Below are 26,116 nucleotides of genomic sequence, written 5' to 3'. Positions count from 1 at the left end.
CACACACACACACACACACACACACACACACACACACACACACACACTTCTCTCTGTGTTTCTAGAGCTTTGCTCATACTCTTCACCTGCCTAGAATGCCCCAACCTCTGCCCTTCCTCTGCCTATTCAAGTCCTACCTGTCTTTCAAAGCCAACTCCAACATCCTCTCTTCATTGTCTACCAAGGTAGAAATGTTCTCTTTGGCCTCTATATAACTAGTGCTTTACATATAAATTGCTAGGTATTTCTTTGATGCATCATTATTGTTAGCTAGTTCTGTCTGTGTTTGCTTCACTAGATTGCCAGGGTACAAATGGGACTATCTGCTGACCTGCTGCTATGTCTTCATTCTTTGGCTCAGTGCTATGTGCAGGGCAGACAATTAGTATATATTTGACTGAAAAAAAGTAGTTGAAGATACTATTTATTCACCCATTTAACAAATATTTATTGAATATTTAATATGTACAAGGCACTTTCACAGGCACTAGGAAAATGTAAACGAACCATACAGATGAAAATTACCATCTTCATGGGACTTGCATTCTAGTGAAGACAAAACAGAACTTTTTTAAAGAAGTAAGCTATACATAAGTGCTATGGAAAAAAATAAAGCAGGGAAGGAAAATTAGGAATATAAGGTGGGAGTATGATTTTAAATAGAATGATCATGGAAGGCCCCTCCTAGAAAGTGACCTTCCAGCAGACTTGAATGAGATATCTGGAAGAAGGACATTCCAAGCAGAGGAAGAGCAAGAGGAAGACCCTGAGGCAGGAATGTGCCTGGCATATTCAGAAAACAAAGAAGGCAATGTGGGGTGAGAAAAGGGAAGAATTGGAGGAAGGAGGGAGAAGAAGTGCTGGGAGCTAGATACTGGGGAGAGTCTTGAGAGCCATCAAGAGACTGAGTATTACCATATCTGACCTGAGTTTGAAAGATAAATGTGGATGCCCTTTGAGAATAGGGAGATAGATGGGCAAGGAGAAAGGCAGAAGGTAACACAATTAATCAGGTGCAAGACAATGGGGATTTGGACCAGGATGACAGGAGGTGGTAAGAAGCAGTCTGATTCTGGACATATTTTCAAGGCAGATCTGCTAGGACTTGCTGATTAATTAGATGTGGGGTATAAGGGAAAGAGGAATTAAGCATGACTCTAAGGTTGGATGGGGTTGCTATTTATAGGGATGAGGATAAGGTTGGGAGGAAGAGGGATTAGGAATGGGGAGAACACTTCAGATACTGGAAATGCTAGGTTGGAGTGAGGAATGGGGAGATTGGGTAAGCAGTTAAGTACTGGCGTCGAGTTCAGGGGAGAAGACAGGAGTGGAAATAAAATCTGGGAGGTTGTCAGTGTACAGTTGGAACTTAAAGCTCCAGCACTAGATGAAATCAAAGATCGGGTAAGCAGTTAAGCACTGGCGTCAAGTTCAGGGGAGAAGACAGGAGTGGAGATAAAATCTGGGAAGCTGTCAGTGTATAGTTGGAACTTAAAGCTCCATCACTAGATGAAATCAAGGAAGTAAGTGCAGACAAAGACAAGGTCCAAGGACTAAGCCTTTAGGAACCAGCAAGGGAGCCTGAGAAGGAGCTGCCAGTGAGGCAGAAGGAAAAGGATAATGCTAACGTGTTGACAACAGACTGTGGGCTGCAGAGAACAATTCATGTCTGTGAGGTACCTGGCACTGATTTAACTGAGATTGTGGCAGGCTAAGGGAGGGAACTCACTTACCCTAGTCATAAGGCAATCATAGTTAGGATAAACTTTAGGCAGAAGCTTCCAAGATATGCAAGGATATGATACAGTTTTTCAGAAAAGTAAAATTTTAAAATCAATATTGAGTGAGTTCTCCCTTCTACCAAAAACCAAAAACCAACCCCTCACTCCCCACCAAAAAAAATAGAGTGATAATCAAGTTACAGGAGGGTTTCTCAACCATGGCACTAGTGACATGATAGGCCAGATAATTTTTTTTGTAGGGGGCTGTGCTGTGTATTATGGGATGTTTAGCAGCATTCCTGGTCTCTACCCACTAGATGTCAGTAGCATATCCCGACACTTCCCCATTGTCAAAATCAAAAATGACTACGTAAGTTGCCAAATGTCCTCTGGGGAACAAAATCATCCCCAGTTGACAACCACTGAGTTAGAGCCAACTGTCAACAAAAAACAATTCCTTAGTACACTCTAAGCATCCTTGCTGTCAAATACACCCATTAGTTTCTGCTGATATTCTGTACTTACACCTGTCCTACTCTCTTCTCCAGGCTTTTTACCTGATTTGGAAAGTTCTAATTATATCCACCATCCAGAGTACGGAAAGTAAGCAATTAGCTCAACCTGTCATTTAAAAAAAACGCGCTTCTGATTTTCTTCAATGTAAAAGGCATTCCCTCAGTTATCCTGTTCAAAAATGACAATTTCTGCACACCCCTGTTCACAGCAGCACTACTCACAATAGTCAAGGGGTAGAAGCAAGCCAAGTATCCATCAACAGATGAATGGGTAAACAAAAAGAAGTATGTACATAGAATGGAATATTATTCAGCCTTAAAAAGGCAGGAGGTTCTGACACATGCTACAACATGAAGGAACCTTCAGGACATTATGCTAAGTGAAACAAGTCGGTCTCAAAAGGACAAATATTGTATGATTCCACTTTTACGAGTGGAATCATAAAAATAAAAATCATAAGATAGTTACCCAGCTAAAATCATAAGAGAGAAAGCAAATGGTGGTTGCAGGTGCCAGGATGGGGACCGAAGGGGAAATAGGGAGTTGTTTAACAAGAATAGAGTTTTAGTTTTACAGGATGAAAAAGTTCTGGAGATTGGTTGCCCAACAATGGGAATGTACTTAACACTACTGAACTGTACTTTCATTTAATTTTATTTATTTATTTTTTTCAGAGATGAGGTCTCACTATGTTGCCCAGGCTGGTCTCTCCTGAGTTCAAGTGATCCCTCGGCCTCCCAAAGTGCTGGGATTATAGACGTGAGCCACCACGCCTGGCCCTGAACTGTACTTTTAAAAATGGTTAAGATGGTAATTTTTCTATGTTTTTTACCACAATTAAAGAAAAAAAGATCGTGTAGGCTCTGGAATCAGACTATCTGGAGTCGAATACTAACAAAATGCTTAATGAGTTACCTGGCTCATAGTAAGTGCTTGGTGAACATTAGCCACTAATTATAAGTTAGTATTTTAACTGGTGATTACGGCAAATCTGTGCATGTTTTTCAAGAGCCATGATTGACAGTTATACATGCCTTTGATTGGTGAAATGGGAAGGCAGTTATAAATAAAGTTTGGTAGAAAAAATGACCATTTCTAATAATAAGACATTCTGATAACTGAATATCATTAAGTACAAAATAAGATTAACCTCTCTTCCCTCAAAATTAGGTCCACTCCTGTGGATTTATCATGTCACTTAGTTTAAAGATCCAGACCCTTTTGTATTGTTTTTTCAAACCTTTAAAAACTTTTTAACATTTAAAGTCATTTGTGTGTATATAAATACACGTTTTTCTTAAAATGATCAAGAATCCATTCTATATGCTATCCTATTTATATAAAGGTTTTTCTTTCATTACTGATTTAAGCAAATACTTGCAAAGCCCTACGCTGTCTGAAATTTTGACTCTTGTTCATTTTCTTCCTAATGTATCTGCTCAAAATTGTACCTAATTTTAATAGTTATATGTCAACAGTTAAGGACAATGAAGGGGAAAAAATAACAAAATGAAACAGACAATTAAAGTAATAGAAAGTGAATTAAAAAAAACGTACCTATCCACTTTTTGCAACAAGCAAGTTTACAACAAGCAAGAAGTCCATTAGAGACTAAGTTCTTAGCTGTCAAAAACAAACTCACCAGTTATCAGGTTAGAAAATGGATACTCATTCTGTAAGATCAAATCCAAAGAACAGCACAAGCACTGAGAGCAGCAGGGGGTTATGAGTTGTCTAACCTGCATGGGGTTAATCTTAACCGAGCGTTCGAAGCACTCTACACACTCTTGAAACTCCTTGTTCCGAAGATGAAGGAGGGCTTTGGAGCGCTGCGCACGAGCACTGCGGTACCGGGACAACTCCCAGGCTTTGTCATAGCAAGAATGGTCTCCAAGGACATCTCCAAGCAAGCAATATAAACTTGGTGTTTCTTTTTTCTCCAACTCTTGTCTAAGGATTTTTTCTGCCTAGAAACAATAGAAATAATGAAATTGCTTAAGAGTGATTAATTGCTTTTTTTTGTTTTTTTTAGCACATATACATCTTTAATCTCACACAATCCAAATTTTTATTTTCAACGTTTGAGATTTTTTATTTCACACATCAAGGACACAGGATGAGTAAGAGGATCAATACAAAATAAATACAGGCATACCTCAGAGATATTTCGGGTTTGGTTCCAGACCACCACAATAAAGTGAATATTGCAATAAAGCAAGTCACAAAGTTTTTTGGTTTCTAGGATATATAAAACTTGTTTTTGGCCAGACATGGTGGCTCACGCCTGGAATCCCAGAATTTTGGGAAGCTGAGGCGGGTGGATCACCTGAGCTCAGGAGTTTAAGACCAGCCTGGCCAACATGGTGAAACCCTGTCTCTACTAAAAATACAAAAATTAGCCGGGCATGGTGGTGGTTGCCTGCCTGTAATCCCAGTTTATTGGGTGGGAGGCTGAGGCAGGAGAATCACATGAACCCAGGAGGCGGACGTTGCAGTGAGCCAAGATTGTGTCATTGCACTCCAGCCTGGACAACAAGAGTGAAACTCTGACTCCCAAAAAAAAAAAAAAAAAAAAGTTGTTTTTATACTATACTGTAGTCTATTAAGTATGCAATAGCATTATGTCTAAAAAAAACAATATGCACAGCTTAACTGCTAAAAATGCTGACACAGAGATATGAAGTAAGCACATGTGGTTGGAAAAATGGTGCTGACAGACTTGTTTGACACAGGGTTGTCACAAACCTTCCATTTGTAAAAGGCGCAGTATCTGTGAGGTGCAATAAAGTGAAATGCAATAAAAAGAGGTATGCCTCTAAGATGCAAGTAAAAGAAAGGAACGAGGAATAAAAGGGGAACACTGCTTCACTGGCCCTCTGGGGTCCTCAAGGAAAGGCACCGAAGAGAGGTTTACTTCATGCTATCAGGTGGACCCACTGCCTGCGCCAGGTGTTGCCACTGTGACCATATTTTACAGCAGTCTCTTTCATTCACCTCTACCCAAAGGCAATGAAAAGCATGTTTCTCCTTTTTCAAAATGGTATGGTTGGGGAGCCTGGGGTCACTGAGGAATTTATAAAGGAGGGGTTTTTAAAAATGTCTATTAAATTGTATATAAATTTACATACAACTTAATAGGCACTGCTTAAAACCTACCTCTTAATCAAACTACATCCTACCTCACAGATAAAACTTGCTCATACTAGACCTATCTGATTCCAGACAGCCCATTCACTTTAGAAATTAAAAGTGATCCTCAATACATTGCACAGACTTCGGCATTATTCTCGTATGTCCACAGTTTGGAGCTACCTCATCACTCAGGCTAACTGTGTACCTGTTGCCACCACTCCTCAACTCCCTACCACCGCCATGTCCACCACCCCACTTCTGATAAATTTCAACAAAGAGCGAAAAGCACAGTAGCAGGTCTACTTTACATCCTCATACACACACCTTCACATAAACAGCAGCGGTGCTGCCAAGGATGCTAAGATAGCCATTGCCAAAATGGATGTACATATCCAGGAAAGCCATCCTTTAGTAGCTAAAATGAGACTTTAAGCCCCTAACATACATCAGTTGGCAATCCGAAAGTCTGTATATATGATTTTCTTTAGGTGGGCATAGCTTTACTCCTTAAGCAGTCTAATTTTTGTGAAATCTTTTAAAAGAAGACTGTACTTCTAAAAGTGTCTTTGGATGTTGGCTCCTCTGCATTTCTGATATAGTACAGGTTATGTATGCTTTTTAGACCTAATCTGAAAGTGAAACTGGAATTTATAAAACAGTTTCTAAGAAAAAAATACTTCTAAGTCCCAAATAGTCAAAATAAACATAAAGTTTTAGAATATAATCCACGTAATTCCTCTCTTCAAACATAATACAATAGTTATTGAAGTATCTAACTATAACTCTACTCATCTATAAAGAGACGTATTCAACCACAGACTATAGCCACAGCAGAATTTTTGCTGAAATCATCTTACCACGTGATTGAAGGCATTTCTCTTGACAGCCTGGCATTGACGGTATGGTACCCATATCACCCCAGAAATTCTGGAAGCCAATTCACCTAATAAATTCCTTTGTGCTTTAGCCAGTTACAGTGTACTGTAGTGGTCTGTAATTAAACAATGACCATTATAGTAACTACGTATAGGAATGATTTCAGGCAATGTACTCCTGGGGCAAATGGAAATGTGTGATTGGTATCTGATCTGGTTGGGTTTGAAGACAGAGAGGCTGCAGTGATCATGAGGGGGTGAAACACTGGTAGTCCATGATATCCCGTGATGAAAGAATTACTTAAATTATCATGTGTGGTAACAGAACTAAGACACCTACCTAATGCGTGGCTTTGTGTATTGAGTGATAGGAGATTATGAGGGAATACAACAACTGTGAGGTAAGTTGGCTGTTTCCAAGTTCACTAGACAGCTCAAAGAAAGCAAATGACATTCAGTGTTTTAAATCCCCCAGGTCAGAAAACCAGGAAATTCCTATGATTATCTAAAAGAATTTATTTTCCCCTGTAGCTACCAACCTGGTATAGCCAAATTCAAAAGTAGGTAGATACTGCTCCTATAGGATAGCTGAATTAAAATGTAGAATGAATTCAGTTTTATTAGTTCTTTTATTTTTTATTTATTTTTATTTTTTATTTTATTTTTATTTTTGAGATGGAGTCTTGCTTCTGTCACCCAGGCTGGAGTGCACTGGCATGACCTCGGCTCACTGCAACCTCTGCCTCCCGGGTTCAAGCAATTCTCCAGCCTCAGCCTCTCGAGTAGCTGGGATTACAGGCACGTACCACTGTGTCCAGCTAATTTTTGTATTTTTCAGTAGAGAGGGAGTTTCGCCATGTTGGCCAGGCTGGTCTCGAACTCCTGACCTCAAGTGATCTGCCCACCTCAGCCTCTCAGAGGGCTGGGATACAGGTGTGAGCCACTGTGCCCAGCCCAGTTTCACTAGTTCTATGTGAATGTTAGGGCATTTGGGCTCGATTCGGTGGCTCAAGCCTGTAATCCCAACACTTTGGGAGGTCAGTGTGGGTGGATCATTTGAGGCCAGGAGTTCAAGGCCAGCCTGGCCACCAGAGTGAAACCCTGTCTCTACTAACGATACAAAAATTAGCTGGGCATGGTGGCACACACCTGTAATCCTAGCTACTCAGGAAGCTGAGGCAAGAGAATCACTTGAGCCTGGGAGGCAGAGTGGGAGGCGGAAGTTGCAGTGACCTGTGATCAAGCCACTGCACTCTAGCCTGGGTGACACAGAGAGACTCTGTCTCCAAAAAAATAAAAAAAGTTAGGGTATTTGATTGGATTAATCAAGTATGCTTTAGTCTTCCATTTTATTTTCTCTATTGGCTTTCAGTTATATATCATTTTATACTCTTTAGCGATTGCTCTGGGTGAGCATGGGACTATGGTAAAAGTGACACTATGCGACTTTCAAAGCTGGGGTATAACAGGCCAATCAGCCTCTGTGTGGTTCTCTTGGAATCCTCCTTGGAGTCCTGAGCTGCTCAGTAAGTAGTCCTACTCCCTGCAGTCACCATGCTGTGAAGAAGCCCTAGCTAATTCATGTGTAGAAATCCCACTGAGAGGCCCTGACATCAGATGAAGAGAGTTGTTCAGCCAGTCTCCAAGTGTCCGAGACCTGCCACCATCTGATTGCAACTACATGAGTGATGCCAGACCACTGCTCAGTCAAACCCTCCCTAAATTCCTGTTCTACAGAAACCATGAGAAACAATGATTGCTGCTGTTTTAAGCCACTAAGTTTTGCGTAGGTTTGTTACACAGCAATAGGAACTGCAACCATTGTTTAAAGAGAGGGTAAGTCTAGTACCAGTTACCTCATCCTGGCCAGGAGCAGAAAAGGGCACTGATTATGAAAGAGCAGGATCCAAGAATTTAAATGGAGACATTTGGGAGGATTTAAATAACAGAAATTCCCCAAATCTACTAAGTTTCCTATACCAGCAGAGTGTATCTAATAAGACTAGTGCTACTTTGCTTAAAGACACCATAATGACTGTACCCTTCCATCCCTCATTGCCTCCAGACATAAAAATAAACCAACATGCAAAAAGAACAGTTCACTTTGTTAATTTACAGAGGGAAAACCTTGGGATCATATGGTAAAAGAGATTCTAACCATGCTAGACCAGAAAGCAAAAGGATCATAATTTAAATCAGGCTGAATTAAGATATTCATCAGAAATTTTTGATTCGCAGTGCTAACTCAAGCAGCTGGGGATGGTTCTAAATTATTTGCTCAACTGCTTGACTAAAATCTGGACTCAAATGTGGCCAAAACTAAACAAAGTTGAGATGCCAGAAATTCCTTTGTGTAATGTACAGGAAGGCATCCAACAACGTAGAACAAAAAGGCTGTTGTCAATTTATCACTTGCAACCTGCTCATCTACCCCTAACTATGTCCCCAACGGGGCCAAGAAGATATTCCTTTTACATTTTAAGTGGGAGAACCAGCATTTTTGAAAAGTGCTATGGTAGATGTTCCGTGTAAGCTGGGGAAAAGCATGGAGGTCCTTTGTTGAAAAGGGTTTCCTGATTTTAATGGGGGTGATTAGAGCTCAGGGTGGGAGAGACTTGCTGATAGCACTGAACCTAGAAGCATGATGAGCACAGTTATTTGCAATAAGCATGGCCAGAACGATAATTAGATAATTAGGTTGGACTAGCATGGATCTTACTTAAGTAGTGACTGACTGATCCTGAAGCTTCAGTTCCAAACTAGATGGGCAGCTGATGAAGTTCAAACTTGGTATGTATGACATTAAATTTAAAAAATTCTAGGTTTGGAGACCAGATGCCTGACCTGAGTCTCCATGCTAAGACACTGTCTCTCACCCAGTTCCTATCTTTGAGTCACTTCAAAGACTCACAGCCTTTTACAAAAAATAAACAAGAAGCCAATACCATTCAGGAAGGACTCTGGAATAACATAACAAGGATATATCATAGCTCTTCTCTAGCATTTTCCAAAGAAGTAAACAGAAATATTTGCCAAATAATTGTATCCTGGGGAAAGAGAAATACCCCATCTTCTTAGGGTTAGCTCTTTTAATGTTAACCCTTTGGGACTCAGAACATCATCATGATGAGTGGTTGGGTTAATGAAAGTCTATCCACCCCATGGTAGGCCCAGTAAGTTTCTGAATCTACCTGGTGGTGATTTCTCTAGTTCCCTTCTCTTCCCTCCACTGTAAATGTACAGTGAATTAGATATATTGAGCAACAGCAGACCCTCTAGTAAGTGCTACTACAATATAAAGGGCCAAGCAAAAGCCCCTGAAGTGTACTCCTCTCATTAAAAGAGTAAACTCAAAGCAACACTGCATATTTAGTAAACCAGAGGTTGGTGCCATTATCAAAAATGTGTGTGTGTGTGTGTCTGTGTGTGTGTGTGTATGTGTGGTTTAACCTACCCATTTAAACTGAGCAGAACAAAAATGGGTCCTGGAAAATGTCACGGATTATGATAAACTTAACATAGTGGTGGCTCTGATTACAGCTACTGTTCTGGACATAATCCCTGCTGGAATAAATCATTACATGGGAAGCAGGGTACTGATACAGCAAATGTGCTTTTCTCTACACAATAACCAGACAACACCAGATGTAGCAGCCTTTTACCAGCACAGAGAGAAGAACACTTGTCCTATCTTGCCTGAGAACAACATGGGCTTAATCTGCAAGGAACTTGATTGGCTCACCATTCCATGGCCTTGATGACATCATGCTAATAAAACACAAACTAAGATTTAAAAAACTTCTGTGCCAATGTCAACTGAAAACCAATTAAAAATTATCATATAGTTGATACTAATACTTAGGGAAATGTTGAATTTATAAAAATCCATTTGATATATCATCTCTAAGGAACTCATCTATTAAAAACATCAAGGTTTGTTAAATTAAATATTTGATGTTATATGTTGTAAGAATGCTTTAATATCTTATATTCCATTTGAAGAAACTTTTTAAAAGTTTCCCCATGTCAGAAACCCTTCTTTATGTAACACAGTCTATGGAATAATCTGTACCTGCTAGTATGTTGCTACTTTCCAAATAAGTAAATTCCCAAGTTAAACAACTAAACCGTTGCATAGTCATATGTACTGGATTACACTATGTCAACTGGCTTAAACTGGAAACTGTTTCCTAAAATCCCTTTTCCTTGTGATTTCATGTTAGAGTTCATCATGGGAGAACCTATTAAGGATTTGAAAGGCAGAAGTGAAGCAACAGCCTTTACTCTTGGACAGCTGTCATGGTCTAATATGGTAACAAACAAGATGTGGAGATGCTCTGCAGATCCGAGATCCCATGCTCTGTGTGTCTACCTTGTCCTTCCAACTGCTGGCTCTGCTGACCTATAGCAACCTCAGGCCCCCATGAGACATTTGCTGTGTGGACTCACAGGGTTAATAGCTATATAGATATAATGTCTTTCCATATATCCCTCCACAAGCCCCTGCTTCATGGTCCCATTTCAATGGCTGAAAGTATTTGGCTTCTTGGATTTCCCTTAAGTTCTGACTTACCCACTTGTGCCGATGTGTCAAGTGAACTAGTCAATGATTCTTGCCCTGATCTTCTGATTCCCTCTTCCATACCTTCATTTCCCTAGCTCTTCTCACATGTGTGTTAAGATTCAACTCCTTTAGTAAACCCCTTATTCTCTAAAATACTCAAAGTGGCTCTGCTTCCATAAAACAGGCCTAAGTGATAATATCTTTTTTTTTTTTTTTTTTTCCTATTTCTACCTTTTAAACTTCCTATGTATTCTTCCATTTGGTAGTAATATATAGGTTAGTTTTTATCCAGTTCGTTCTTAAATGCAGTAATCCCTACAATAATTCCAAGTAGTATATATTAACATGCCCATTTTTGGGAGAAGGAAATAAAAGCTTAGTCAATTGATCACCCACAACCCAAAGAACACTAAGTTAAAAAGCAGGAACTTGATTCTAGGTTCATCACTATTCCACAGGCGGACATAATAGTATAAGGACATCTGAAAATTCCCTCCACTATAAAATAACCAGAAAACTGGCCCAAAGTGTCAAAACCAACGTTTTCAGAACTCTGAAAATCAACCAAAGACTTGCATTAATACAGGAAGCATTTATTCAAGAGAAATGGCTAAATCTTGGTAAGAAGAGCAAGCTTCATGGCATTTCAACTTGTACCATTCCAATCCCCTCTTCTCCAGTTCTGTAGTAGCCTTGAAAACCAAGAGCCTGCAATCATCGTGAAAACTAGTGGCCTGGCAGCCACTGGAGGGGGCAGAATGGATTTGAAACACTTTTAAAACTGCATTCCCGGAAAACTGTCATCATATGCCCAGTCTAGTTGTTCCCTGGAAAAGCTCACTTGCAAGACTGTCTTTATTTGACCTAATTCTAAGCTTGTCCAGTGAAAAGCCTTTCAAAAAACAACTAGAAATGACTGATTAATTTTGCAGCTGCCTGAGGTGGTAAATAACAGTTGGGGCAAACAAATGCAAAGAAACAAGACAGTATGTTTATACAGGGAAAAGGCAATCAACAGAAACTATCCCTGAGGATGCCCAGATATTAGATTTACTAAACAAACACTTAAAATCAACTATTTCAAGTAATCCCCAGTACAGGCATTAAGAATATAACTCAGGCCGGGCACGGTGGCTCATGCCTGTAATCCCAGCACTTTGGGAGGCTGAAGCAGGCGGATCTCCTGAGGTCAGGAGTTCGCGACCAGTCTGGCCAACATGGTGAAACCCCGTCTCCACTAAAAATACAAAAATTAGCCGGGCATGGTGGCGTGTGCCTGTAATCCCGGCTACCCATGAGGCTGAGCAGGAGAATCGCTGAAACCCGGGAGGCAGAGGCTGCAGTGAGCCGAGATCACACCACTGCACTCCAGCCTGGGTAACAGGGCAAGACTCCACCTCAAAAGAAAAAAAAAAAAAGAATTGTTAGAACAAAGGCTAATTTTTTATGATAAAATGTTCATTCCATCAAGAAAGATATAACAATCACAAATACATGTGCAGCTAAAAGAACTCCAAATTGCATGAAGCAAAAACCGAAAGAACTAAAAAGAAAAACAAATAATCGAACAATAGTATTTGGAGATGTCAATACCTAACTTTTAAAAATGGACAGAATAACTACACAAAAGATGTAAGTAGAAGACTTGAATAATGCTATAAACCAACTAGACCTAACAGACATTTAAAGAACACTCTAGCCAACAGGAGAATACACATTCTTGTCAAGTGCATATAAACATTCTCCAGGATATACTATATGATAGGCCACAAAACAAGTTTCAACAAATGTTGAGACAAAAGACTGAAGTCATACAAAGTATGTTCTCCAACCACAATTGGGATAAAATTCAAAATCAATAACAAAAGGTATTTTGTGGAAATTAAACAATATACTCTTAAATAATCAATGAAATGAAGAAATTACAACAAAATTAAAAACACTTTGAGATTAATAAAAACAAAACCAAAATATGCTGAAACTTACGGCATGTAGCAAAAGCCTGATTCAATGGAAATTTATACCTATAAATGCCTATATTGAAAAAAAGTTCTCAAATCAATAATCTAACCTTCCACCAAAAGTCACTAGAAAAAGAACAGCAAACTAAACCCAAAGCAAGCAGAAGAAAGGAAATAAAAATTAGGATATAAATTTAAAAAACAGAGGATCAAAAAATAATAGAGAAAATAAAAAAAACCAAAAGTTAAATCTTTAAAATCAAACTACTAAAATTAGAAAGAAAAGAGGAGACATTACTATCAATCTTACAGAAATAAAAAGGATTACAGGGAAATACTATACTCCCCAGGTATCCTACACTGAAAATAGGATCCAAGGCCCAGACATCAAATCACACTCTCAAAGAATCTGCTTGTTTAAAAACACCACTCTACAAATATTTATTCTACTTCAAACTATACCATATTATAGATTGTGAAGATTTACCAAAGTCTAATACCTAGTATTCTGCAATCATTGCAAAGAAGACAAAATAAATATAAACAGCTCCCAACTTAAAATGGTCTGACGTACAATTTTTTAAATTTACAAAGGTAAAAAAGCAATATACATTTGGTAGGAACTGTACATCAAGTACTCAAAAAATCATTCTGCTTTTCACTTTAAACTGCATAAGATACAGAACACTTTATTACAAAACAGGTTTTGTGTTACATTATTTTGCCCAACTTTAAGCTAATGTGTTTTGAGCACATTTAAGGTAGACTAGGCTAAACTATGAAGTTCAGTAAGTTAGGTGTATTAAATGCATTTTATATTTATATATTTTCAACTTACGATGGGTTTGTTGGGAGGTAACCCCATTGTAAGTCAAGAAGCATCTATATACAAATGAAAAATGAAATCATAAGCAGGAAAATCTTCACATTTGGAAATGCTAGGGTACTCAGGATTTCATATATTTCCTCCACGAATTCCCACCTACCACAACTCTTTAAAGAATGAGGAACATAGTGGATGGTGTGTAACTTGTTGCTACCCAACAATATCAGTTCTGGATATTCTATTCACTGCAAGATGGGTCTGAAGGGCCAGAGTGTGCAGTTTTCCAGAGAAGGTGAGGAACACTAGAGCAGTCACCCTGCTTGGTCTGAACTGACTTCTTCTTTCCTCAAATTCTATCCCACATTTTTGTGTTAGATAAGTTAATTCTTTCTCCTTGAGATCTTATACCTCTTCTTTCTGCCAACAAAATTATCTTTCCCAAGGGCAATGCTTGCAGTATTTCTTTTCTTCACTAGTCATATTGCATTCTTCTTCTTCTTCACTTTCCAAAATGTTCTTTTTTCTCTGTCTTCCTCCACTTATCCACTCAATTTACATAATTTATTACCAAATAATGAGCTATAAAAGATGTGCCCAGTGAACATAAATAAAGTACCAGGGCCTACATAACATCACTTCTGCAATATCAAAATGTGAATGGCCAGAAATCTTCACAGAATGCAAAAGCTTTAGAATTTCTGGCTATGGGTTACTATTTCCCCAAGGGAATATACAGATGTGTGTTTTTTTTTTTTTTTTTTTTTTTTTTTGAGATGGAGTTTCACTCTTGTTGCCAAGACTGGAGTGCAATGGCGCAATCTCAGCTCACTGCAACTTCTGCCCCCCAGGTTCAAGCCATTCTCCTGCCTCAGCCTCCCAAGTAGCTGGTGTTTGGACGAACCGAGGCAAGATGGTGCACTTCCGGGTTCTTCTTCACCACCAACTCTTCCCATGTGTGCGAGAATGCAGCTGACGCCCGGGAAGGTGCAGATTAATCAGGCATGCACCAGGTGATGTGAATCCGAGGAGACCAAGATTTACCTGGTGGCACCTGCAGAGTGCCCCCCTCCCCCGACATGCCCGTGCCCCGCCTATTGCCCTTCCACTCCTAGAAAAGTCGCTCCCAGCAGATGCGCGGGGACGGGCTTTCTCAGCCCCCACTCTTGTCGGGACTGTATTAGAAACCGCCCCCCGCCCTTCCCCCAGCTCCGGTCCCTGAAGCTAGATGACCAAAGAATAAATTTGCAGTTTTGCTTTTAGCCTTGCCTACTCGCTGGTTCTTTTGTGCCCACTCTGGTGGTCTTAGAAAAACAAATCAGCTGGGATTACAGGCATGTGCTGCCATGCCCAGCGAATTTTTTGTATTTTCAGTAGAGTCAGGGTTTCACCATGTTGGCCAGGCTGGTTTCAAACTCCTGACCTCAAGTGATCCACCCGCCTCGGCCTCTCAAAGTGCTGGGATTACAGGTGTGAGCCACTGTGCCCGGCCAGATGTGCATTATTATACGATGCAAGAAACTTTCCATCTAAATGTCTATTAAAAATAATAAAAATACATTCCCCAAACAAACAAAAACATACTTAAATGGGCAACTGATTGCAATGAACCTGCAGCACTTGGAAGAATCTTGTCAGATTCAAACTCCAAAGACCATTACCCCCCGACATACATACAAATCTAAGCTGCTTCAACAATCTGTTGTAATCACAACAACTAATTATTAATTTTAATACTTTTTTTTGGCAATGACTATGCGTAAGTAGTGAATCTCAGCATAAAGCTAAGTTGGCCAAGACTTAAGCAGAACCTGTGATTATAACCAGAATAACATGCTGTTTACTTGACCAGGGAAACCTGCACTATTTAGAGTAAGGGCCATACCCTAAATTGCCCAGAGATGCGTGCCAATTTTTGAGATGAATGTGGTGGGCTGGTAGATGAGCATCCAAAGGAAAGAGTCACTGCTTAGCTCCAGCCAGTTACGACACCGATGTGGGACTCTGGTCACTCAGTGTTTCCACATCTTTCAATTCTTTAAGAGAGGCCAAGAAATCTAGAATTTTTTTAGGTGAAATATCCTTAAAATATTTATTTATGTATTCATTTATTTATTTCAAAACACTGTGCAAGGCAAACAAAGTGCCTCTCTGGCCTATATTCACCCATAAGCTGCCAGTTTGCAACCTCAGATTTAGGTCATTAAACTCCCACCCCACAGTGGACATCACAGTTGCTTTTTTCCTGTTTAGCATCCCTTCCCTGATCTTCTGAAAATTGAACTCCTCTTCCCTGAGGAAAACCCACTCTATGTGTGGTCCAGGTAGTTCCTATCAGATGAGAGGGCAGAAGGCACATGACTCAAGCCCTTCAGTCTTCCACTGTATCTTTCTTTAGAGATGTGGAATTGACTATATTTTTCCACTGAGATTACTAAATTTGGGCTTCCTATGGCCATGACGTCTGCCTCAAGGAGACAGCTACAAAGTCCTGATGATATCATCTGAGCCCCCGCAGGAGCTCTCATGTGAAGTCTACTAGAATTTTCAGTTGCAAGAACCAATAAAATTTCCTTTTTTGCCTAAGCTAGTATGTGTTAATTATTTTACAATCAAAAGAGTTTTAACATATTGCTTAAAAAATTGTTTCATAATCAAGTTTATAGACTTCTAACTACAAGAAGATCTGTGAGGATATATGTGCTTTTTTTTTTTTTTTTCGAGACGAAGTCTCACCCTGTCACCCAGGCTGGCATGATCTTGGCCTACTGCAAACTCCACGTCCCAGGCTCAAATGATTCTCCTGCCTGAGCCTCCTGAGTAGCTGGGATTACAGGTGCCCACTACCATGCCCAGCTAATTTTTGTATTTTTAGTAGAGATGGGGTTTCACCATGTTAGTGGGATGGTCTCAAACTCCTGACATTGTGATCCACCTTCCTAGGCCTCCCAAAGTGTTGGGATTACAGGTGGCAGCCACCGCGACCGGCCATGGATGTACGTGCTTTTAATCAGATAGTTCAAATGTCAAATCTACTTACTCAATGAATGACCATGAACAAGTTAAACTAACATTTTGAGAGTTTGTTCTTCATTTTTGGCTTACCTACCTCAGATAGGTTGAAAGAAGCAGTAAGCCCTAAACTGTTTATCTTCTTCCTCAACTCCTTCCATTAGAAAACCAGACTGGAAAGCAAGACACTTGAGGTTGCCCTACCTCTAGGAAGAGGGGACTTGAAAGAGCTTCGAGGAACATTAATATTTTCCATAAATAATCACACTGGTCAACTGTGTAGTTTCTCCAAAAACAGAAAAATTGCTGTTGTCAACTATTAAATAGATGATTACAGAACTTGGCCAAGAAGAAGCAAGAAAATGAGGTCAAAGAGAAAAAAATTACTGATAGTAGAAGATCAAAACTAAATTTTTCCACATAAGGCTAATTTCAACCAAACATTGGATTTTTTATTAAAAGTGTGGAAAATCACAGGAGTCCTAGAAATCTCAGAAAGGAATCTATGCAAGATACAAACCAAGGGGATCATTGCTTTAGAACAGGACAGCAGAGAAAGAAATATGTAGCTAGAAATATGAAAGCCACATAGAATTTGGAATCTGTACATACTTTTATCTTAGCACTGTCATACTAAAATATTCGCTCATGTGTATCTATCATATCGGACTATAACTGTGTTGGGAGTAAGCTTTGTCTATTAGTCATCTTTGGAATATCCTTATGCAGCAAACAGTAGGTAGTCTATAAACGTTGGATGAACTCAATTGGAAATAATACTAAAGTCACAAAGGGCTAATGGTATTTTCTAAGGTCCTTCAGATTCTAAACAGAAACATAAAAGATCCTTCCCATTTGGGAACAACGGGAGAACTCCTTTAGGTGACATGCTCTAGCTGAAATCAATACTGAGTATCACCATATGACTAAATTAGGACAGATCTAACAAAAATTTATCCTAGTAAATAGAGATGTCATATGGCAGAATCTGAATTTCACATGCCCTTCTAACCAAATAGTGGTAACTAGGAAGCAACACTTCTTAGGACTATAAACACAGAGGAGCAAAACTATGGCCTGAAAGGGGATTTTGGGTATTTGACGGGTTCCCTATCCTGGTGGTGTATTTTCCGATCAAACAGCCCAGTGCTGAGAACTGAGAATTTTAGATATGTGCAAGCAAAGGAACTAATACATTGAAAACCTGCCATATTGGAGCTCATTTATATTTATGACGATATGGTTTTTCTACAAGTTGCTATGTGGGAAATTTGAGATCTGCGGGAGGGAAGATCCTACCCTAAGCACTACTAGGATTCCAGGAAGCATTCTGTCAGGGGTAAAGCCTTGGGTTTGGGGTAAAGAATATGGGTGAAAAATTAAGCTAAGCCTCCAGTGAAAAGGTAGACAAAATATTTCAGGAAAATTATTCATACTTGAGTGAGAAGGAATGATCAAAACAAACTACCCTTTTTGGCTGTGATCTGTGCCTTAACTTTGTGAATTAGCGGAAATTTTGTGAATTAACAGAAAGAATTAAAATTCTAATGTGTGATAAGAGTGGTTCTTATCTGATCTTGCATCTGGTCAGTATATTAGGAAGGGAAATTGGCAGATCAACAACTATAGGAAGCCCTCCACGTAAAAAATGAAGGGGAAAACAATAAGCTCTAGACCCAGAGATGATACCAACTATGAAGAGCATCTTTGAGGACTACATGAAGAGCAAAATAAGGCTTAATAAACACAGGTTTGCTCCAGGGGAATGGAGAAAAGGCAGGCTAAGAACTTAAGGTTCCCTAATTAGCCAGATTTGGCCTCTTGACAACAGCTTTAGGATTAAAAAAAAAAAAAAGCACATATGGGACTCAAAAACCATTGGCCATAGTCTAATTCTAGCCTTCTACCTTGAAGCAGAGAGCAAAAATGGATTCTGATTCTATTGAAGAGGCTGGTTCTCAACAGGGAGACTGACCACTGAAAGGTGCTCTACATCCTCAATATAGTACATAAAGATGACAGGGGCACAGCTGACAGAACTCCAAAGCACGTTTCACTCTCACCAAGAACAACCCTTTTAGCAGAATGGCAATTTACTCCTAGTCTAAATTCTTATTCTATGAGCAGCAACTGAGAGCTGACAAGTGCAAAACGCTTTGCCCCACCCGTCAGACACTCCCAGCTAGACTTCTGTGTGGTGGTGCCTACTCCCACTTACTCTCTCATGGAGCCAAATGTTCACTAATTGTTTTTCACAGTTATATGTGTGACAACACCATGCTCTGGCTTGATTTTTTAAAAGTTACTTGCCAACATAAATACTCAAGGTCCAATATGAAACAGAGTAATTAAAAACAGGCCTTATTATTCAATTAGTTGATCATCTCTTATTTGCATTACCAATTTATATTTTCAATTATTTTGCCTATTTTTCTCAATCAAGTGAGCACAACAGGTTTTAACTTACAAAACTAATATCCAATTTTTAAGGGATTAACAATAACCATGACAGGAGGCGGGTGCGGGGAAAGGGGTACCGGCTTTAAAGGAAAGAAAGGTCTGAGCTCATATTCCAAAACTGCCACTTAGTAATGCTAATCAGTAACAATATGTGACAAAAACAACCCATATTTTGTGGGTTGTTATGAATAGCATATGACAACTATAAAATAATTATATAAAGAATGCAGTACATATAAGGCACTCAAAATATAGCATTACATAATAATATGCTCACAGTGTCCTTAGCATTTACTGAGCAAGAATCAAAATTCTTGAAGGTTTGCTCCTATTTCTACTCCTAAAGTTAGAAGGTTCAAATGGGAGCAGAGGAATCTCAAAATTTGTTTTTGGAGAGAGAAGAGTAAAGCAGTGGTTGGAGGGGTATCTTCTGCCACGTGCAGATATTTATAAGGAGTGTCCTACATGGAGATTGCTTCAATGAGATAACTATTCAGTGATCACTTACTAGTTACTCATCCAGCAAATATGATTGACTTCTTGCTACATGCCAGAACTTTGCTAGGTTCTGGGGCAACAGCTGTTTTTTGTTTTTCGTTTTTTTTTTTTTTTTTTTTTTTTAATGGATTGTCGCTCTGTCACATAGGCTGGAGTGCAGTGGTGCGATCTCGGCTCACTGCAACCTCCACCTCCCAGGTTCAAGTGATTCTCCTGCCTCAGCTTCCAAAGTAGCTGGGACTACAGGCACGTGCCACCATGCCCAGCTAATTTTTTTTTTTTTTTTTGTATTTTTAGTAGAGACAGACTTTCACTGTGTTAGCCAGGATGGCCTCCATCTCCTGACCTCGTGATTCGCCTGCCTCAGTCTACCAGTGTGCTGGGATTACAGGCATGAGCCACCATGCCTGGCCAACAGCTGTTTATTTTAATAGACACGGGTCTGGTTCTTAAGCAGCTTACATTTAGTAGATCAGATGAGCCAACAAAAGGGGTACCAGAGTAGTTTGGGTGCTATAGGAGTACACAGGTGGACAGCACCACGAAATGCGGGAGGAAAGTATCTGGGAAGGCTCTCTGTAGAGAGCAATCTCCTAAAGAATAAGTAGCAGTTAGTGAAGGAAGACAAACGTTCTAGACAGACAACAACAATTACAAAGGTCTGAGGTGAGACGGTGCCGCAAAATCAAGAACTTACAAGTAGTTTCATTCAAGTTATTAAAGTTCTGCTGGAACTTCAGGTGCAACCTGGATGACAGAGTAGATATGAAGCAGGGTAAAAGAGGAAGGAGAAAATGCAGTTGGCAACGGAAACAGGAGCCAGATCATAAAGTGAGGCTGGGCGCGATGGCTCACGCCTGTAATCCCAGCACTTTGGGAGGCCGAGGCGGGTGGATCACCTGCGGTCAGGAGTTCGAGACCAGCCTGGCCAACACGATGAACCCTCATCTCTACTAAAATTACAAAAATCAGTCAGGCGTGGGCCACACACCTGTAATCCCAGCTACTCGGGAGGTTGAGGCAAGAGAATCGCTTGAACCCAGGAGGTGGAGGTTGCAGTGAGCTAAGACCGTGCCACTGCACTCCAGCCTGGGCTACAAGAGCGAAACTCCATCTCTAAATAATAAATAAATAAAATAAAATAAAATAAATAAATAAATAAATAAAGTTGTCTGTAAGTCACTCATTCTAAACAGCTCAGACTTAACCCTGGAAAAACGGAGAGAAGTTACTTGGGGTGAGAATGACACGGCAAATTTGTCTTTAGGAAGACTATTCTGGTTATAGTGTGGGGAAAGAACTTCTGGGAAAATCTTTTAAACTGTATAAAGAATCTCTAGGATAGAAGAAAAAAAAAAAAGCCCCCAAAACAGGAAATTCAAACCAACTGCTAAAAAAGTCTCAGCGGTTTTAGAAATATAACGTTAACTTGCAATTTAAAGGAAAACTTTTTGAGTCCATGATTACAATGATCTGCAAATGCAGCATAATAAAAGATATGACCATGTAATCTCAGGGAAGCCTTGCTTCCTAGAAACAAGAGAAAACAAGAGCGGTCCCAACCCTTATCTATTCCTAACCACTCACCCTCAGTCTTTGTCTCTCATTTAGAATCAAATTTGCTCAACAAAGTAAGAATACATCCATCAGCTAGGGGAAATTGCTATAAGTGGGTCAGATAACCTTTAAATACTAAATACTAACAGGTGAAAACCAGTTCTGATACCAACGTCGAGCAAAATTAATCTTAGCTATTTTGCCTATGGTCATTAAATAACAAGAATGTATGCAGGTAGTTTCTAAGCCAGAATTTCTAATACCCTACAACAGCAGGGTGTGAACATGAGCACCAGAACAAAATAATTAGAATTAAACATTTCTCCAAATTCACCTTTTAAAAATAAATTACGCCAATTGAGCATTAAATGCAAGGATTACAATTACACAGACTTCTAGTTAAATCAAAATGTGGTGACAACTACTGGCACATGACCAAAAGAATATCAGCTGTTTTAGAAATAAAACATTCACTTCTAAATTATAGCAAAACTTTTTAGGGTCTGTGGTTAAAAAAAAGCTGCAAATATAGCATAAGAAAAACAGGTAAAGGAGGTCTTTTATCGGTTAAATAAAATACTAAAATCAACTTTTAAGATCAAGATTTTGGGGAGTGTTTGGCTAAAACTCACAAAAAACTTAAGACAAAGTAAATGACTATACATGTCTAAAATTGTAAATATGCACATTTTCTAAAGGATTTAGAAATAGAAGCATTTGTCATTATTACAGACATTTTTTTTTTTTGAGACGGAGTCTCACTCTGTCACTCAGGCTGGAGTGCAGTGGCACGATCTTGGCTCACTGCAAGCTCCACCTCCCGGATTCACGCCATTCTCCTGCCTCAGCCTCCCGAGTAGGTGGGACTACAGGCGTCTGCCACCACGTGCAGCTAATTTTTTGTATTTTTAGTAGAGACGGGGTTTCCCCATGTTGGCCAAGATGGTCATGATCTCCTGACCTCGTGATTCACCTGCCTCGGCCTCCCAAAGTGCTGGGATTACAGGCATGAGCCACGGCACCCAGCCTATTACAGACAATTCTTACAAGGTCATGTACACATTTAAAAAAATAATCATCATCACAACTGCTTAGGGAGACATAGTCAAATCCTTTCTCTGAAGGGGACAGATTCATTATGTTTTCTCTCCTGCAATTAAGGAAAGTCTCATCTTTCCCTACTTTCTAAAAATAATTAAATTAATATTCTAAAATATGTTTTGAGTATTTGTGATTTACCAACTTGCTTATTTCAAATATTACTATTTCAGAAACTACCATATTTTTATATAAAGTTATTACTTATTTCTTGGCCAATGTAAAGACTAGCACAGTAAAGAATGATGCAGTGGGAACTATATCAGACTATAAGTCAAGATATTCATTCATCCACTCATTCCTTTGTTAAACAAACATCTGAGTACTACTTTAGTGTCAGACAATGGGCACTAAAAAGATATTTAAGTCGCCGAAGAAATACATTACTATATTTCATTAAATTTGAGATGCTATCAGTTGTAAGACAAACTCTGTTAATGAAAGAAAAAATGCTTTTAATTCATAACCTAATGCCTCTTGTTTGCTTTGATTTTTTTCAATCTATTCAGAAAAATTTGGCAATTCTTCCTGCCTTCAATACGTTGCTTGACATTTTAAATGACAACCTTTCTTTATACATCTCAGTACAAAACAAAGCTTCATCTACTTTTGGGTATCCTTCTTTCTTGGCTCCCATAAAGCACTTGGTTGCTGCTTTTAAAGAAAAGTAAATGGAATTGAGATGATTTATCCAGTGGCAAATGTTTATTTCAGTAACACCAAATTTTCATTTCTCTACTTTGGTTCTCTTTTTCTCTGTATTCAATAACTTTTTGTTTCAGTGCCAAATCATAATGAAATCCTTTTGAAGATATTTTAAATGGCAATTAAACACAACATATGTAGTGCTGACACCGTGTCTACAACTCAACTGAAATGGTGGCCTAAATGCAGCTATAATTAGCTTTCACATGCATGAGTATGGACAACCTGACAGGACAGTCACCTGACTTAGAGCAAAAGGAAGATGTCATCAATTGTTAAATACATTCCAATTTTAGAGACATTAAAATATGAAGAAAAAACATCTCATAGAATCATAGCAAGTAATGGCAGCAAGCACTCATGTCACCTTATGAGGTAAGCACAATTGTATGTACTTTACATACATTATCTCACAAAAACCTATAAAGCAAATAGATTAAGTGCTTCCAGATGAGGAAACTAAGACAAGGAAGATGAAAGCAATTTGCCCAATATCACAAAGCTAGCATGAAGCAAGGCTGGTATTTGACTACCGGCAGCCAGAGACCAGAGGCTATGCTTTTAGCCACTATGCCATACTACCTTGCAAGCAGTCAATAACCAGCTTGTGATCTGAAGCAAATCATAAGGGAAACCTTTCCTTATTTACAAAAGGAGAGAGCTAGAATGGATGTTTATGGGGTTCTTTTCCAGGATAAAAATATTATAACTCTATCAATCTCTTTTTGAGATAGGGTCTCGCTCTGTCATCTAGGCTGCAGTGCAGTGGGGTGATCACAACTCACTGTAGCCTTAACCTCCCAGGCTCAAGTGATCATCCTCCCTCAGTCTCCCAAGTAGCTAGGATTACAGGCATGCACCATCACACCCAGCTAATTTTTAATTTTTTTAATTTTTTTTTTTTCTTTTTTTTGTAGAGATGGGGGTCTCACTTGGTTGCCCAGGCTGGTCTTGAACTCTTGGGTTCAAGCGATCTTCCCACCTCAGCTTCTCGAGGTGTTAGGATTACAAGTGTGAACCACCATGCCCAGTCGATAAATCTTCCACAGTAAAACTTTGTTCTTATTCTGGTTTCTCCTTAAGTCAATACAATTCAAAGACCTTCACTGCCATTAATCGATTAGTGAAAGAAATGCAACTTTCACTATTAATCTAAAATAGACATATTTAGGAGGTATTTAAGAAAAACATATGCTTGAACCACTATTGCTCTTTTTTAGGGTAATGGCAAAAGGTTGACTGTAGGTATAAATGATCTAGTTTGTGGGCTTTACTCTGCTTGCCTGTGTAGTCAACTTAAGTCTTCTAAATTTTTAATCCAAAATTTAACATATGATTTCAATGTGTCAGTTTTTAAAGTGACCTACAATGCAGAACCCCTTATTCTTCTTAAAATTCTGTTTATGTATGAGGGGAAAAAACAACAGATTAATAACAGATGCAAATATTGCAACATTTTCCCTCCTGACCCAATTTCAGGGTGGAATTAAATGTGCATTACACACTTGACAACTCTTCTGCCTCCAGAGGGGTCATCACACCCTTTGGATTTTCTTTTACAGACCAAGCCAACTGCTCTCACTCTCTCTCCTAGGTAACCTCCCTTGAGGCCCACAGCATCTGATCATCAGGCAACCCAGTGATCATTAAAATAATTCCAAATATTTCACTTTGAAGTCATCCTACGGGAGAAGGTGAGTAAAGGAAAGAAACGAAAATGCCACGTTTTCAAAGCTCTTGTTAGTCTCTTACATGTCAAATCCCAATCTCAGTCCACTTTTCTCTTCTATATACACATACCACCACGCATACACACAAAATAATCTGTCCCAATGGAAATCAGAGAAAACATTTAAAAGTTTTCTGGAAAAAAGTGAAAAAAAGCAATATAAGTGAACATTGGCAAAAGTGGGCTTGAAAAACAAAACAAGTGAGAAGATGCTCCCAGAGGGAAGGCTCTCACCAGTACATCAGACTTGACTATTACGTACCTTTCCGTGCTGCCCGGCTCTTTCATAACAAATGACAACATCTTCCCACATTTCTAGCTTTTCAAATATCTGAAGGGCTGAACTGGTACATCCCAACTCAAAGAGCAAACTTGCAAGTTGGCGCTAGAAAAATCAAGTTAAAATAATTAATACTTCTTGGTGTAAAGAGAGATTCCTGTTTCACTTCCAGGTATACCTAATCTGCCTTTTTAGGGGTCTGCTTATTGTAATAAATGTATAATTTCTAGAATCTCTACTACTTAGAAGTTTGTAATAATTCAATACATACCTTTACTTTAGAAAACAAGCCTCTTTATAGGGTATAAGGATTAAAGAACAATATAGAAACTGTTGAAAATACTAAAATATATCCAATTTTTTTCTAAGAACTTAAAAAGCAAAAATCAGTATTTCTTTTTTACCTAGACAGTCTGTATACAACAATCTCAATTTATGAGGCTGAGATCCAATAAATTAATTTTTAAAACTCTGAGCAGTCAATAGAGATGACATAAAATCTATGCATTAGCCCTGCTGAATTTTATTCAGAAGGGCATCATATCTAGCTCTTTCTCACTCAAAGCTACTTAGATTTATTTCAAGCACATTCTAACAAACTTAGCTTTCTAATTTCCCAGTCCCTGGCAGATTGAAAAAAGAGCAAACTGAGTTAAGGTCAGTGAAGGTTAAACATATTTAAAAATAAATATATTATGGTTTGTAAGTGTTAGCACCTGCACAAATGGAAAAAAAAAAATTAAAGGTTTAAAAAAGTAGGTAAGGTTAGAATAAGGTGTAGTTTCATATTAGAGAGAGCTGTGTTGCTCTCTCGTAAGTATTCTTTTACTACTCTGAAAATTCAATACATATTTAAGAGTTAAGCCCAGAAAATCTGGGACTGACAATATCAGAAAGTAAATGAAATATACCTAAAAATTATGAGCTACAGATTATCAAAGTAAATAATGAGAATGGTCCAATACATCAGTAACCCATGAAATACACGAGAATTTGGATATTTTAGAGAATATAACTGGACATTTTCAAAAACTGCCCATAGCATGTGAGAGTTGGAATAAATCTTAGTGCTTATGCAGTGAGCAGTACATCTTCATTTAAAAGATCAAGAAAGTTGATGACATCCAAGATGATATGGCTAGCTAGTAGCAAAGTAGAGACTAATTCTCTTTTTATAATAAACTG

General features: G+C 38.9%; 1 protein-coding gene across 4 annotated transcripts in view; it reads right to left on the bottom strand.

The window, feature by feature from the left end:
• The window catches only part of TTC27 (tetratricopeptide repeat domain 27), a 191,910-nt gene that overhangs the window by 56,614 nt on the left and 109,180 nt on the right, over positions 1-26,116 (bottom strand). For all 4 annotated transcript variants that reach the window (XR_002732440.1, XM_023216383.1, XM_023216384.2 and 1 more), the window contains 2 exons: positions 24,914-25,036; positions 3,977-4,204 (listed from right to left, as the gene is read on the bottom strand). Coding sequence is in view for 3 of the 4 variants with exons in the window: in XM_023216383.1 (XP_023072151.1) it covers positions 3,977-4,204; positions 24,914-25,036 (351 nt within the window). In the remaining variant the exon portion in view is untranslated. The remainder of the gene's footprint in view (positions 1-3,976; positions 4,205-24,913; positions 25,037-26,116) is intronic.

Source organism: Piliocolobus tephrosceles, chromosome 15, assembly GCF_002776525.5.
Source record: "Piliocolobus tephrosceles isolate RC106 chromosome 15, ASM277652v3, whole genome shotgun sequence".
Taxonomy (NCBI): Eukaryota; Metazoa; Chordata; class Mammalia; order Primates; family Cercopithecidae; genus Piliocolobus; species Piliocolobus tephrosceles.
This window is presented reverse-complemented; position numbering and strand designations above follow the sequence as displayed.